The 13,859-nt window shown below is 38.5% G+C and overlaps 1 protein-coding gene across 3 annotated transcripts in view; it reads left to right on the top strand.

Annotated features, from left to right (window-relative positions):
* LOC105391512 overlaps nucleotides 1-13,859 on the top strand; it is a 147,058-nt gene that overhangs the window by 66,226 nt on the left and 66,973 nt on the right. For all 3 annotated transcript variants that reach the window (XR_007268319.1, XM_048633510.1, XM_048633511.1), the window contains exon 3: nucleotides 8,080-8,230. Coding sequence is in view for 2 of the 3 variants with exons in the window: in XM_048633510.1 (XP_048489467.1) it covers nucleotides 8,080-8,230 (151 nt within the window). In the remaining variant the exon portion in view is untranslated. The remainder of the gene's footprint in view (nucleotides 1-8,079; nucleotides 8,231-13,859) is intronic.

Consider the following 13,859-nt stretch of genomic DNA (forward strand, 5'->3'; position numbering starts at 1 on the left):
TTCCAAAAAGACTGAGATGCCTTCTGAACGGCTTGCCAACGTGACAATCTGTTGAGAGGCTCGTCTGTGAGATCATACTCAGGGGGAGCTAATAAGCTCTGGCCAATAAGGAAATGTCCTGCAGTCAGAACTTCAAACTCATTCGGGTTATCCGAGAGTGGACAAAGCGGGCGTGAGTTCATCACGGCTTCTACTTTACAAAACAACGTAGAAAGCTCTTCAAAAGTTAGTGAACGTTCACCAACCGATCTATAAAGATGATGTTTTGCAGATTTTATACCTGCCTCCCATAATCCACCCATAGAAGGGGCACTTGGAGGGTTGAATTTCCAATCTATGTTTCGTGATGATAATTCATTGAAAATTTCATCTTTATTATTCCTATTTTGAAAGAAAGACTGTACATCTTTCAAATGTTTTCCAGCTGCAATGAAGTTAGTTCCGCAGTCAGTATAAAGACAACTGAAAAGGCCTCTGCGACTAACGCAGCGATCTAAAGATGCGAGGAAACATTCACAAGATAAACTTGTCAACACTTCAAGGTGTACAGCCTTCGTAGAAAAGCATATAAATAAGCATAGATATGCCTTATACACCTTAGCATTCCGACGTAGGCTTTCTTTTACAAGAAACGGCCCACCAATATCACAGCCAACGTGACTGAATACCTTATTCGCCTTCACCCGTGATGCGGGTAACATGCCCATCGAGGGCTGAACATGAATAGGTCGAAATTTAAAACAATTGGAACATTTGGATAAAACTGATCTGATAACATTACGAGCATTTATTATCCAATATGTTTTATTTAGAATGCCTTGCAGAGTGCGAGGACCTGTGTGCAAGTAGGTTTTGTGAAAATGTTGTATAATCAAGTTGGTAACATGACACTTCTTTGGAAGCAATACAGGGTGCTTCGCTGAATAGGGAAGGTCAGACTCCGAGATCCTACCCCCCACCCTGAGGAGACCATGGGTGTCTATGAAGGGTGAAAGTTTACGTAGTGAGGCTACGTAACTACTACTTTTTAATGCCTTTAACTCAGCTGAAAAGTGATTAGCTTGAATACAAAGAACAATTACGTCATGACTTTGATTCAATTCGGAAGTTGTCAGTGGTCCGATGTTACGATCAGATTTGTTTTTACACCTCAAATTATTTTTAAATCGAATGCACCATGCAAGGGTGCGTTGCAATTTTTTAAAAGATGAAAATTCATTAAATTTAACTTCAAGTTCATTTGTAAAATTCACGTCAGTTGAGTTAAAATTAAAGGTGTCATTGTTTGACTTTAATTCTGGAATTTGTGAGTCATCCTTTATAAAAAAGGTACTTATAGGCCACTGTTCAGGCGGGCTATATAACCAGGTAGGTCCATGAAACCAATTATCTTCCACAGTTACGAACTGTGAGGGCAATGACCCGCGCGAGCAGATATCAGCTGCATTATTTTCGCTATTTATGTGAAACCAACAGTTTGGTGGTAATGTTTCCACTATTTGTCCCACACGATTAGCTATAAACGTTTTAAGTTTATACGGTGGTGTTTGTAGCCATGATAATACTATACTTGAATCGCTTAAAGCAATAATAGGCAAGTTAGTATTGCAATTTGGCAGTTGCTTTAGGTATTGGAGTACGGACTCCACTAACCCGGCCAGTAGGACGGCAGCGAGCAGCTCAAGTCGCGGTATGGACGTTGGTTTTATCGGCGCGACCTTAGTCTTACTGGTCATCAATCGAACCTTAACATTACCATCACCATCTACGCTGTATAAATATATACAAGCGGCATAGCCTCGTGATGACGCATCACAAAAGGCGATCAGTTTAACATCATCATATTTAGGTATTAACATGTGACGTTCAATGCGCAAGTCTGATAGGCACGGCAAATCAGATATAAATTTAGACCATTTGTCATTAATTTCAGGTGGAAGTTTATCGTCCCAGCATAGGTTAATCTTCCACAAGTCTTGCATAATGCATTTAGCGAGAAATGTACACGGCGAAATGAATCCTATAGGATCAAAAATACTCGCTAAAAGCTTTAGCACTGAGCGTTTTGTTGAACAATCACTCGTAAAATTATAGTTAAAGGAAAAAGTATCACTTGTAGGTAGCCAAGTCAAGCCTAAAACTTTTAATGATGATGATAACGTATCATCTTCGAAGTTGATTGCAGATCGTAGTTCAGTTTGCATTCGAGTAAGTAACTCGGGGCAGTTACTAGCCCATTTACGAAGGTCGAAGCCACCACATTTTAGAAGTGACATTAACTCATCTTGCAAGGCGCAGGCTTCGTCAAATGATGAACATGACCAAAGTAAATCATCTACAAAGAATCCTTGGCGGAGGACGCGTGCCGCATTAGGATACTTAGACTCCTCGTCTTGCGCCAGCTGATGCAACGTGCGAACAGCTATATAGGGTGCACTACGAAGTCCATAAGTATTTGTTTTCAACTCATACAACCGGACTGGTTCGTCGGGTGACTCGCGCCATAATATGTGTTGATATTTACGATCTTCGGGAGCGATCTGTACGCACCTATACATCTTAGATATATCGGCCGAAAAACAAATTTCATGTAAACGAAAATTCGTTATAATTTCAGCTATGTCGCGGTGTAATTTCGGCCCAGTCAGTAATGAGTCATTCAAGGACACGCCAGAGCTCGTTTTCTGGCTTCCATCAAAAACTGTACGTAAGGGCGTAGAGGTACTTGATGGGCGCAGCACACAATGATGCGGAATTACATACTGAGAAGGCTCAGTACCTTTGTATAACTCCATATGATCTAGGAGCTCATACTCCTTCATAAAGTTGGAGTAGGCCTCCTTTAAGTCAGTGGACTTAGCTAGCCGACGCTCGATATGTGTGAGACGTTTAAAGGCCATGTCATAAGACTCACCTAACGGCTCGCGGTCTGGTCGTAATAAGATCGGTGACACATACCGACCATTTTCGTCACGGTAATGATTTTTACTATATATGTCTTCAGCAATCTGCTCCTCAGGACTTAATTGAACACTGCACGGCAATGATTCAATCTCCCAAAAACGTTTGAGGGTGTCATTGATAACGTTATCTTCAATTGTGTACGACACAAAATGACACAATGACGTTGTGGACGCCACAACATTTGCCTCTGAGGGCTGTAAGTCTTGCACGGCAAGTTTACCAGTGATTACGTAACCAAACACGCTGTCTAAGGCGGCTGGCAAGTCATGATTTAAAACATATTTACCTCCGTTATATATGTACGGAAATATGTCACTGCCTAAAATAATATCAATTGGGGAACGGTTATAAAATGTTGGATCGGCCAACATTAGGTGTTTATATTTATCAACAATGTTGCTAGGAATTTGTACAGTCGGCAATTCCGAAGTTAGTTTAGGTAATACAACAGCGTTGATATTAAAACTCGGACTATCACAGTGTCGTGGTATAATATCACACGATATCATTCCGTGGTTATTGACGCTCTCCCCGGCTAATCCATAAATATTAAATGGACATTTTGTTTGCGGCAGCCCTAAACGTTGCATACATGCACTTGAAATAAAGTTAGATTGCGCGCCCGAGTCAATTAATACTCTGCATAACTGGTAATTGTTAAACGCATCCTTGACCTTGATAACAGCTGTTCCTAGCACGACACTACTTATTTTCGATTCAGCATGGTGATTGATCGAGCCTATGTTATTCTCGCTGTTTTGCTCCACAACAGAAGTAAGCGTTTGAACCGGTTTGTTATCAGTGCATTCCGTATGAAGCAGCGAATTATGAGGTCGTTGGCAAATAAAACATTTGAAATCACTTTTACACTCGCTTTGTAAATGAGTAGTTTTTAGGCAGTTCTGGCATAACTTTAGTGTGTTAGCACGGCTAACACGCTGCATCGGAGTGAGTTTACGAAACTCATCGCAACGGAAAATCATATGATTGTCACCACAATGTGCACAGAGGCCTTTTGCGCGAGTGGCAGAGTGATTAACTCGTTTATAAGAGCTATTATTGTTTGGCAAGTTACTTGACTTGTTATCAAAGGTACGCGGCAACCTTTTTTGTTGATTATTATTATTGGCATTGTTTAGGTTTGTAGCAGAGCCAGAATACGATGCCGAATGGTCAAGCACCTTAATTTGGTTTTGAACAAATGAACTAAGTTCAGTAAACAACGGAATTGATTTTTGATCCAGATTTTGTTCGAATAACTTCCGAGTTTGCGGGTCTAATGCCCTTAGCGCGATGTGACATAGTATGTAACTACTTAAGTTCTCAATATTTAATGCTTGAATAGCCTTATAGGAATGTTCAAAGTTCTCAATGAATAAATTTAAATTAGCGGAACTTTCCTTACCCAGGGGGGTAAAATTTAGCATTTTATCTAGGTATCTACCAATGAGCAAACGTTGATCTTGGTATTTATCAACTAGGCATTTCCACACCAGTGGATAATTGAGCGCAGTGACTGGAATTGTCTTAGCAATGTTTAATGCTGGACCTTTTAAACAGCTTAAAAGGTAGTGGAATTTATCTATCGCAGGTATGCACTCCTGATTGTGAACAAGCGAACAAAAGGTTTCATAAAATGTACTGAAATTTTCAATATTTCCGTCAAACACAAAGAGTTCTAGCTTAGGAAGTCTAGGCCGAGATTCCACGGAGGTCGACGAACTTTCCTTCGTAGGTACTTCGTCTTTAGGTTGCAATTTCAATATCGACAACTTTACGCGATAATACAGTTCGTCAAAACTGTTTAACTCGCGAGACGAAAATGAAACGGTAGGGTCAGATTCCCTTTCTAATTCGAATATATCAAAGGTGATATCTTTAAATGAATTACGCAACGATTCAATTTCGGACGCTCGTAACATAAAGTATGTTTGACTGTCATGATCGCTTAATGAGCTTGATAAATCAAATATTTGTTGCATTTGTTCGTAAGTTCTTTCCTTTTTAGCAATTAATTTAGACAACTCCTTAGAAGAGGTTGTGTCCTTAAACTCATCATCGCCCTGTTTATGATTCTTGGATCGGGTCGCCATATTGAAAGTTGAACGTAGATACTTCTAGAACACTTATGCAAATTAATTTTAGACAAATTATTAATTTTGTACGACAAAACTAATATTATTTATAAAGTACTTGTATACCAGTGGATATACTTAACACAATAGGTTGTATTTATATCTAGGTAGTTAAGAGGTTAACTACAATACCTAACGTAGGTATGGGGAATATCTACTACGCCTACTTGTACGACAAATAGAATAGATATTTGGTACTTAGATAATTATGTGATAAATACTGGTAGCTAACTATTATTTAATTAAAGTAAGTAACCTAAATCAGGTTCGACGGACCAAAACTTTATGTGCGGTCATGGGACAACACTTAGTGGACTGTATTTAATAGAGTGGCTAGGTGACTTCGGCTAAGGGTATGAGGAATACAGTGCTACAACCAGAGGTAAAGAGAAGGGTCTCCACTAACCTGAGAACCACGCACAATCACGGATAGCAGGCAGCTCCCAGCACAGCATGCGCCACGTGCACACACCGTATGGTGGTATAAGATGCAGTTGCAGCACAAATATTATGCACACACTTAGTTCAAATAGCTAGCTAGCTTCACAGTACACAAATTATGAAGGAAGAAACGTTCTTCAGCAGTTAAGATCAGGGGATCCAGGAGCTCCGCGCGCCACGTGCAAAGGTTGACCGCTCGCATACGAAACTGGTCGCGGCATCGCAGAATTAGCGGAGACAATAATTATCTGTCTACCTCCTTTTTTGAGCAAGGACTCAACAGGAGTTAATCTAGTAAAAGTAACTGGTAAACATCGTAAAGTTGGTATACATTTCCAGATTTCTTACTTCTATCAGTTAAGTCATTTATACGTATATTACGTATTTACTTTTGATTAGTAACGGCTTGATTTCTGTAAAGGTTGGGATGTAGGAGTTGATTAAGACATTCACCTGATCAGACATAGACAATCAATGACCCAGTTTCTAACATGAGTAAATCTACGTAAACTAGAGATATAGCTCAGAGACAATTTTACTAAGCTAATCAAACGCTGCATTCTAACTCTAGTCCTGATAAGGTGTAAGAATAACACATTTAAATCTGAACACAATATGTGTATGTACTTAATTAAGAATACATAATTAAGTATTTGTTTAATAGCACATAAAACCAGTCTGCATATGCAACAATTACGAACTACCTAAGTGAGCAGTTATCGAATTGAGTATTTCACAAAATGTATAACAATTACTTATTTGACTTGTTACTAAGATTACAATTTGATAATTGTTGCATGTTTATCAGTAATTGATAGAAAGGAATTCAAATTTCAAGTTTAAATTTAGGTAAACAATTCATGCGATTGCGTGACTTTAAATATGTACCAAATTATTATTGTTTACTACGTATAAATAATATGAATCCAATGAAAAAATAACTAAGATTCCCGGGAATTTCCACACTAGAGCAACACCATTCTCTTACCTGCCCAGATTATGGCAATAACCCTCCAGCCTTTTAAGGAGGCTTATACATATCTAGCAGTTCATCATTACGGACTGTGTATTTATTTGAGTGTTTCACTCAAGTATAGTTGTACACAGAGTAGAATGAGAGGAACCGGCGAAGGGTGGTCGTTAGACACGGCGTGCGCGCACCAATGTCGCCGCCAATGCCGAGCATTGTTGCCGCGAGGAAGGAAGCCACTGGAGGGTCACTCTATACTGACGAAAAACGAACGAACTGCTGTCGTGGAATCGGCACGTTTAATACAATAAGATAGAGTCGTGACTCGCAGCAGCGCTCCGGAACTTCGTGTTTCGTCTTATAGAGTGGCCCCCCTGTACGGGCTGAGGTATAAGTGTAGTGTGTAGTGGGAGAATACAAGCAGTGTTGTATTTCTTGTATACACAATAAAGGAAGAATATCTTGTATATGTATAAGCATGACTGTTATCTCTAAGGATAACTGGCCTAGATAACTTCTTGAACGGTTCATTGTATCTTTATACATGTTTCATTAGAACCCTTCATCATTACGATACTAACATCAACATTCAACATGTTTTCCGTTTCTGCACAGTTGTATACGTAAACCGTGATCCACACACAGATCGACCACTCAGATAGTGATACATTCACATAATATTTAGCTAAACAGCCGTATAGCGCGTGTGTTAGTACAAGATATAACAGCTGATATCATTGTCAAACTTTCTATGCGACAGTAAGGCAGAGCCGTGCGTAACGTAACGTCTTATGAAACGAACAATGGTGTTGGTGAAAGCTGAACAACTGCCGTTCATGAGCGGTATATCTTTAATATGATCATCAGAGTTCTATTGAGAGTGAATTGGAGCTATCTGTCACAGCAGCAGAGATAGATTGAGTGAGAAATGTGGCACTTATGATAACAAATAGACGTTCTTACTAGATATGCGATATATGGCAGTAGTAGAAATACCTAGTGTAGTAAAACGTCTTATATCTGCATTTGATACTTGGCTAGTGATTACGTCAGTCTAGGCAGCAGTTTGTTGGTGTCATAATATTTATGATGTGTGAGTGCTGTGAAATGATGGTTGAACTTTGCCACTGAAGTTAGGACAGCATATCATACACAGTTTTATTGCGAATGTTAAAATGTTGCTTTGGAGTTTAAATGTAAATTTATGGCGTCTCAAGGAGCCCTTACATAACCATACCCACTCGATCAAATTTCCAATCTTAAATAATCATCCATTATCGTCGGTCAATTGCAGTATAAATTACCCATTATATTCTTTCTAATTAACATAACATATATACTATTAGTACCTGCTAATGATATGTACACTGTTGGTAACAATGGTAACAACGCAAAGACGCCGACGTACTATTTCATACACTAGTCCTTAATATAATTATGATCGGGATTCGTCATAAATCCGGCACTTTTGATTGGTGCAATATACATTAAATGAGTTTATCTAAGTTACTAGTACACAATTCCTCCACACCTTCATCTTCCCAGCTAACCACCGCCATCTTGTTCCAGTCTAGGCCCGTTCGAAGCGGCGGTCCCAGGTGGCGAGATGGTGTCCCGGCGCCGCATCCTGTCCCGCTCCCGCGACGACCTCACGCAGGCCTTCACCACCCAGCTGGAGGAGGAAGAAGACGTGTGGTACCAGAAGGACAAGCTTTATAAGGTAAGCGAGTTTTTATTCATCGTATAAGTATAAACTTTTCTGATGAATGTAAATGGAGAAGAAAACCAAGTGAAACTTTGGCAGCTTTAGTTTTTCTCCACACTTTTACAAACTCTTTGTGCCTTATTGGTCACAGCACATATTATAACCGTAACGTAAAGGGATCACCTCCTTTTCTTCTATCAACCCGTAGAACGCGAGCTCGCGAACGCCTGGTTGATAAAAGATAAAGAGGCGATCCCTTTACGTTTCGCTTATATGTGCTGAGACCCTAAGGATGGAGGTGTTGTGGTGGTGATCCTCTGTAATGGTTCTAGAATTTTGGTAAAGATACTATATTCTATTCTTTTTAGGAATCTCTCGAATTGAACTTTGGTAAAGACATCTGAAACATTTGATATCTGTAAGAGAATACTTAGGAAAATGGGTGGGAAGTGGGAAGGATTTTTTTTTTCGTGTGACTTAGGCAGACAGCAAGATTGTTTGAAGCAACCGTAGTTTGCCAAATATTATGTAAGTTCTCAAAAACTAAATATACCTACCTATCCAAAAAAAGTTTCAGTGGTAAAGTGAACATAAAATTGTGTAGGTTCAAAGTAAGTTGACTCATACGGCTAGACTATTTTATGGGTTCAATGCTATGCGCTAAAATAACTAGTTTTATTTTGACACAAAGCATACTTATTACTTTTATAATATCTTATAAAAGATTAAGCTTGGACACATACATGTGTTGTATATTCAAATAGGGAACTTCAGACAGGTGTATTTCAAATGACGGATTAGTTAAATGAGGCTAAAGCGAAAGCAATAAGATAACATTAAACTCGGTGTATAATACGGCTATGATACGAGTGCAGCCAAACTTTCTATACATCAATCACAAACTCGTTCAGATATAATAGAAGACTGTGGCTCAATTCATAATATCGACAATGTAATTGAGGTGTTCTTAGAACTGGGAAATTTCGTTCTTAGATACAGAGAGAGAGAGAGTAAACGTTACTCTTTGAATGCACTCACGAGCAATGAAAAAGTTCCGGAAACATATGGAACGTCAATAGCAGATGGTACTTTTTCATTGGACGACCGAATGGCGTAGTGGTTTGTGACCCTGACTACTGAGCCGAAGGTCCCGGGTTCGATTCCCGGCTGGGGCAGATATTTGTTTAAACACAGATATTTGTTCTCGGGTCTTGGATGTGCCCGTAAAATGGCAATAGGCCCGCCCCCTATTACATTGGGACTAACATAACACTGGCGAAAAGTGGGTGCAGCATTGCACATCTGCCTACCCCGCAAGGGAGTACATTAGTACAAGGTGTGAGTGTTTGTTTATTTCATTGCTCGTGAGTGTATTTGGTTCATTGTAAGGGTGACATAAGCGGTGCATGAATTTGACATAGCTAGTCGTATGTACAATATTTCACTGTAACTAACATAGGTATGTGTTATTATTTAAAAAAATACAGTTATTTACGTATTCTCAGCGCAATGTACCTAATCTGAACTATGTTTGATCGATAAAATGATGAGCATAATCTATTAAATTATGCTAAAAATCGCAATATAAAATGTTGGTATTTTGCAAGGCGGTTTCAAAAGTGTAGCATTCAGCCAACAGTCGATTGATTACACAAGTGTCTGTGGGCGATTTCGATAAAGTGAAACGTTCTAAGTATACAGGCACGGCTGTCTGTCATCTCTGTACCGGAGGGTTACTCTACTTTGACAACGAACGAAAAAACGACAGTTTTCATAAGCCGGCGCCAGACATGTAATCAAAGTTTGAACACACTACAAAGTCGCGAAGTGTGGCACTGACATTTGCGTATTTGTGCAAAGTTTGAACACATCTTTGTAGTTTGCCATGTCTTGTCGGTTTTTCCGCGCAAATCAAAGTAAACAAAGTTCAAAGTTTGTTCAGCCTGCCACACTTGTTGCAGTGTTTAGTATCGCGTGTGCAGTTGACCAGAGCAGTTGTATTTTATTTGTTTGAGCGTCAATAATGGAGTGGAGTAATAACGCAGTTATAGAATTCATTGAGCTACTTCAAGCAGAACCCTCACTCATATAAAACAGAGTGACGGAGTCAACAAAATCGTCGTCCATTCTGTCAGCGATCTTTGCGGTAACTGTGTCCGCAAAGCATTTGAAAACAAGTCTGGCAGATACTATTTGTGCACATAAAGTTTATTCAAAGTTTGGAAAAAGTGTGCTCAAACTTTGATCACCATGTCTGGCGCCGGCCATACAATAGGTCTGTACAGTCCTTCTATAATTTCATGAAAACGGAAAGAGTAAGTCTTTGCAAAAATGCACTCTTTGCTTTTCATGATGGATATTGAGATTGAGTCGTCGCTAGCGATACGATAGCGCGTTTTTCATAAGCTAGAGAGACCCCAGCCCTAGCTGATGGTAGCTCTATCTAGCCACAGGCGGATTTCCAGTCAATTCAAATTCTATTCCTGAACTGAAGTTACCAGTTCAAATTATTACCGTGTCACGGCATTCGGCAGTTAAGGCCGTTTGTAAATTTTCCAAAATTGGAATCCTGCCCGTGGCCATACATGCTGACTTACTTCGTGAGTTATCTATTGGCTATTCATTGAATATTAGAAGCAGCTGTGAAGCAACTTTTAAATTGAAAGCTGTCGGAACTCAAATTTGTCTACTGGAAAATTACACGCGTAATTTACAAGATCAATTTATTCGAAATGTAAATAATAATCTTCTTCAGTATGAAAAATGTAGCCTGTAGATTTTTTTACCTATTCACTGCCCAATTCCTTACAATTTTATTACGTCATTCAATAATGTGCAGGTAAAGTCACACTCACACGTAAGTAGTAGTTCCGCTTTGTCAATGTTTACAAGATTTCTTCTTCAATAGCGTTTTTGCAACAGTTTCCGACTGCGCAACTGCGTAGTGTCACACATGTGAGAACGGACTTTGTCGCACAGAATACGTTTATATACCACATTCATTCATTTCATTTGACGACAATAGTGATGATATCACAGTATTCCACGTTCAATGCTTGTCCGCTTCTTATAAATAGTTTGATGGCAATCGCTAAAACAGCAGTGGATACGTTTGGGTTCAATGCATTGTTTGATATGTTCCGACGTAGGGTAATCTCTCTTTTTTAACAAATCTATGTTTCATTGTTGTGAATAAGGCCGTTCTACATACAACATCATCTGTATTCTACTATGATTTATTATCGTAAAGATTCTATTAGGTTGCGGGCACACTTTCGCTTTATGTATTTATAGATTTCACAGTCGTTGGTACACATTCTGCCAACAGCGAAAGTACTTCACGCTTTTAAGATAATCAGATGGGTCGGATCGCCCATTATGTCAGATGATTTATTAATGTAATTTAATGTATAAGATGTGGTGAAATGTTATGTAATGAATCGATTATAATTTGATGCAAATTTAAATTGCCCTTCAACGGAGAAAGTTGTCAACTAAGTGGAATGCGGAAAAATTGTAAGTGGAAATCAGAAACACTACGTTTACCCTGCGCACGCGCCGGTGTTTCCTTCAAAGTGTACTTTCCGGTCACAGTTGCTAGTATCCATATTTACCTATTTCTGATAAGTAATATAAATGTTCTAAAAACTGTTGCCACTGTAGTGTTACTATATTTTTTATGATAATGCGATGTTTTTTAATATCTTACATATTTTTTTTGTAGCTACGAAACAAATGTAAAAATACTTTTATAAAAACATTACCCTCCTCCTTCGGCAGTCGGGTAATAAAAATATTGTTTAAATTAAAATTCAATAAGTATTTTACAGCAAACATCAAGGTTCTAAGTAATTCTGAGAAATATATTTCAAAAGAGCTAAATCTAGAACAAGGTAACCTTAAATTCAGTTCACTTCATTTTAATGGACATTTGATTCTATTTATTATTTCTATGATATTTAATATTTCTATCTTTTTCTTTTAATTCTGAAAGCTTCTTGTCCAAATTACATTTAACGAAATGCATACAACAGAATGTAGTATTTATACTTATAAAGTATCTTGAAAGTGGCAAAAGTAAAGCGTAGTTGCGTGTTTATTCGACTCCTGCGCATGGACAGTGTCCAATGTCGATGTCGCAACGCGCGCTGATTGGTCAACACCTGACGAACCCGCCGCGCCGCCATGTTTTATTTATTTATTTAATACACAATCTGGCTATTCATAAAGTTGTTAATATTTGCTTAGTAAATTGTATGTTGTGTGTTTTGTTTTATCTTTCTTTCATTTTTCTATAGAGTAACGATATGGTATGGTTTTTGTGTTGTTACGAGTATGTTGTATAGTTATAGATGCAAACATTGTCCTTTATGAACCGACTTAACAAAGAAGTAGGTTCTCAATTCGTCTGTATACATATATATTTTTATCCGAAATTCCGGCGGGAAAAGCTTGGTTAGTATATCCTGCAGGAACTCATTTTGATATAATAATTCACAAAGATCACTTCAATCACAAAAGTGATAAAAGTACGAGTCCAATTTGAATCTACCAACCAGTTTTAACATCCAACGCTAAAAGATGGCGATGCCTACAATCGGCTTTGATTAGCAAGTTCACAATTAGAATCTCATAATAACCATTATGTAAGTACAACAAAAAAATCATAACATGCCTAAGATAATCCTCTGTGTTACAACAGCGCATCTCATCCATAATACATGTGCTACAAAATTACAGACTAAAGTAAACGTATAGTTTCTCTTTTGTTAATTTTCTGCATTGGAGATGGTGATGGTTGTCGACAATTAAATTGCAGAGCGCACGAGTCGCGTGCGCGTGCGCGCAGTTCACGACATGTAGAGAAAGAGAAATTAAAATATTCAGAGATCACAAGTACAGGTACAGTCAGCAAAAGAGATGTGTATCTAGGGATACCTAGGGATTGCAATCGAGTCCGGTGGATCTGGGAATCCGACGGATCGGGCAAAGTTTTTGGTGCCATCTAGATTCTATCTTAAGTGAATTGTACTTATCCCAAAACGGCGATATAGTTCGCAACATATCACGTGAGTACAAATGTGCTGCGAAAAGTAGGTGGCTCGCTTGTGGTGTGATGAACCTCTGACTATCCCTTCGGGGATTACAGTCGTGAGTGCATATGTATGTAACTGAGTAAATACATCATGACTGTACATAAGATGTTTAAGTATTCTAAAATTTTCTTCTGTATCCGTCTGAATAGAATAGCTCCAACTATTTAAAGAGATGGAGTGAAATATAATAACGCAATTTCTCAAAATCACCAACTAATCTAATAAACCTACCGAAACACAGTGCATCAACATTTAATGCGATTATAATGATGTTACTAGTTTCATTCGCAATCGGAAGCAACCGGTATTGGTCAACTAATGGAAGCTAGTAGCATCAGCACAACGTGCAATAAGTGTATAACAAAATAGCGTGGGCGTGGCTTATTTAGATTGGATTCGTACACGGCCCACTGTGCTAACAATGATCCAAATCTTAATCAAACGATAACAATAGAACCTAATTGAAATGCAAACATTTTGCAATATCTTTTATTCGTTTATTGTTACTGTATTATTATACTGCTACACTGTTCTTACATAATCGTAAC

Source organism: Plutella xylostella, chromosome 5 (genome assembly GCF_932276165.1).
Source record: "Plutella xylostella chromosome 5, ilPluXylo3.1, whole genome shotgun sequence".
Lineage (NCBI taxonomy): Eukaryota > Metazoa > Arthropoda > Insecta > Lepidoptera > Plutellidae > Plutella > Plutella xylostella.